Source organism: Acanthisitta chloris, unplaced genomic scaffold (assembly GCF_000695815.1).
Source record: "Acanthisitta chloris isolate BGI_N310 unplaced genomic scaffold, ASM69581v1 scaffold18655, whole genome shotgun sequence".
NCBI classification, from domain to species: Eukaryota; Metazoa; Chordata; class Aves; order Passeriformes; family Acanthisittidae; genus Acanthisitta; species Acanthisitta chloris.
In genome coordinates this window covers 4,625-4,911 of record NW_008672306.1, presented here as the reverse complement: position 1 = coordinate 4,911, position 287 = coordinate 4,625, and the positions used below count along the sequence as shown (strand labels likewise).

General features: G+C 62.0%; 1 protein-coding gene across 1 annotated transcript in view; it reads right to left on the bottom strand.

Moving 5' to 3' along the window:
• ARHGEF16 (Rho guanine nucleotide exchange factor (GEF) 16) overlaps positions 1–287 on the bottom strand; it is a 4,857-nt gene that overhangs the window by 97 nt on the left and 4,473 nt on the right. Inside the window, 1 exon segment of the mRNA XM_009074468.1 lies at positions 1–44. This exon segment is cut by the window's left edge and continues 24 nt beyond it. Coding sequence (XP_009072716.1) covers positions 1–44 — 44 coding nt within the window.

Sequence of the window (287 nt, the reverse complement as noted above, 5' to 3'; positions counted from 1 at the left end):
CCAGCCGCGCTCCCCGTCCCGCAGCCGCTCGCCCCAGCACCAGCCTAGGAGGAGAGCAGAGCTGGGGATGGGAGGAGGAAGGGCCACAGCTCCTGGGGGTGTGTGTGGAAGAGGAGCTGCACCATCCTCTTCCCACGGAGGAACCCGTAAGGAGGTTCCCGTAAGGACTGTAACAGCCACAGTTGGCAATGCCAACTTCTGCCAGGCCCTGGGAACCTGCTGGGATACAGCAGCCAGGGCTTTCTGGAAGCTTCTAAAATCAGTGAGCTCATGGGGCTCACTGAAGG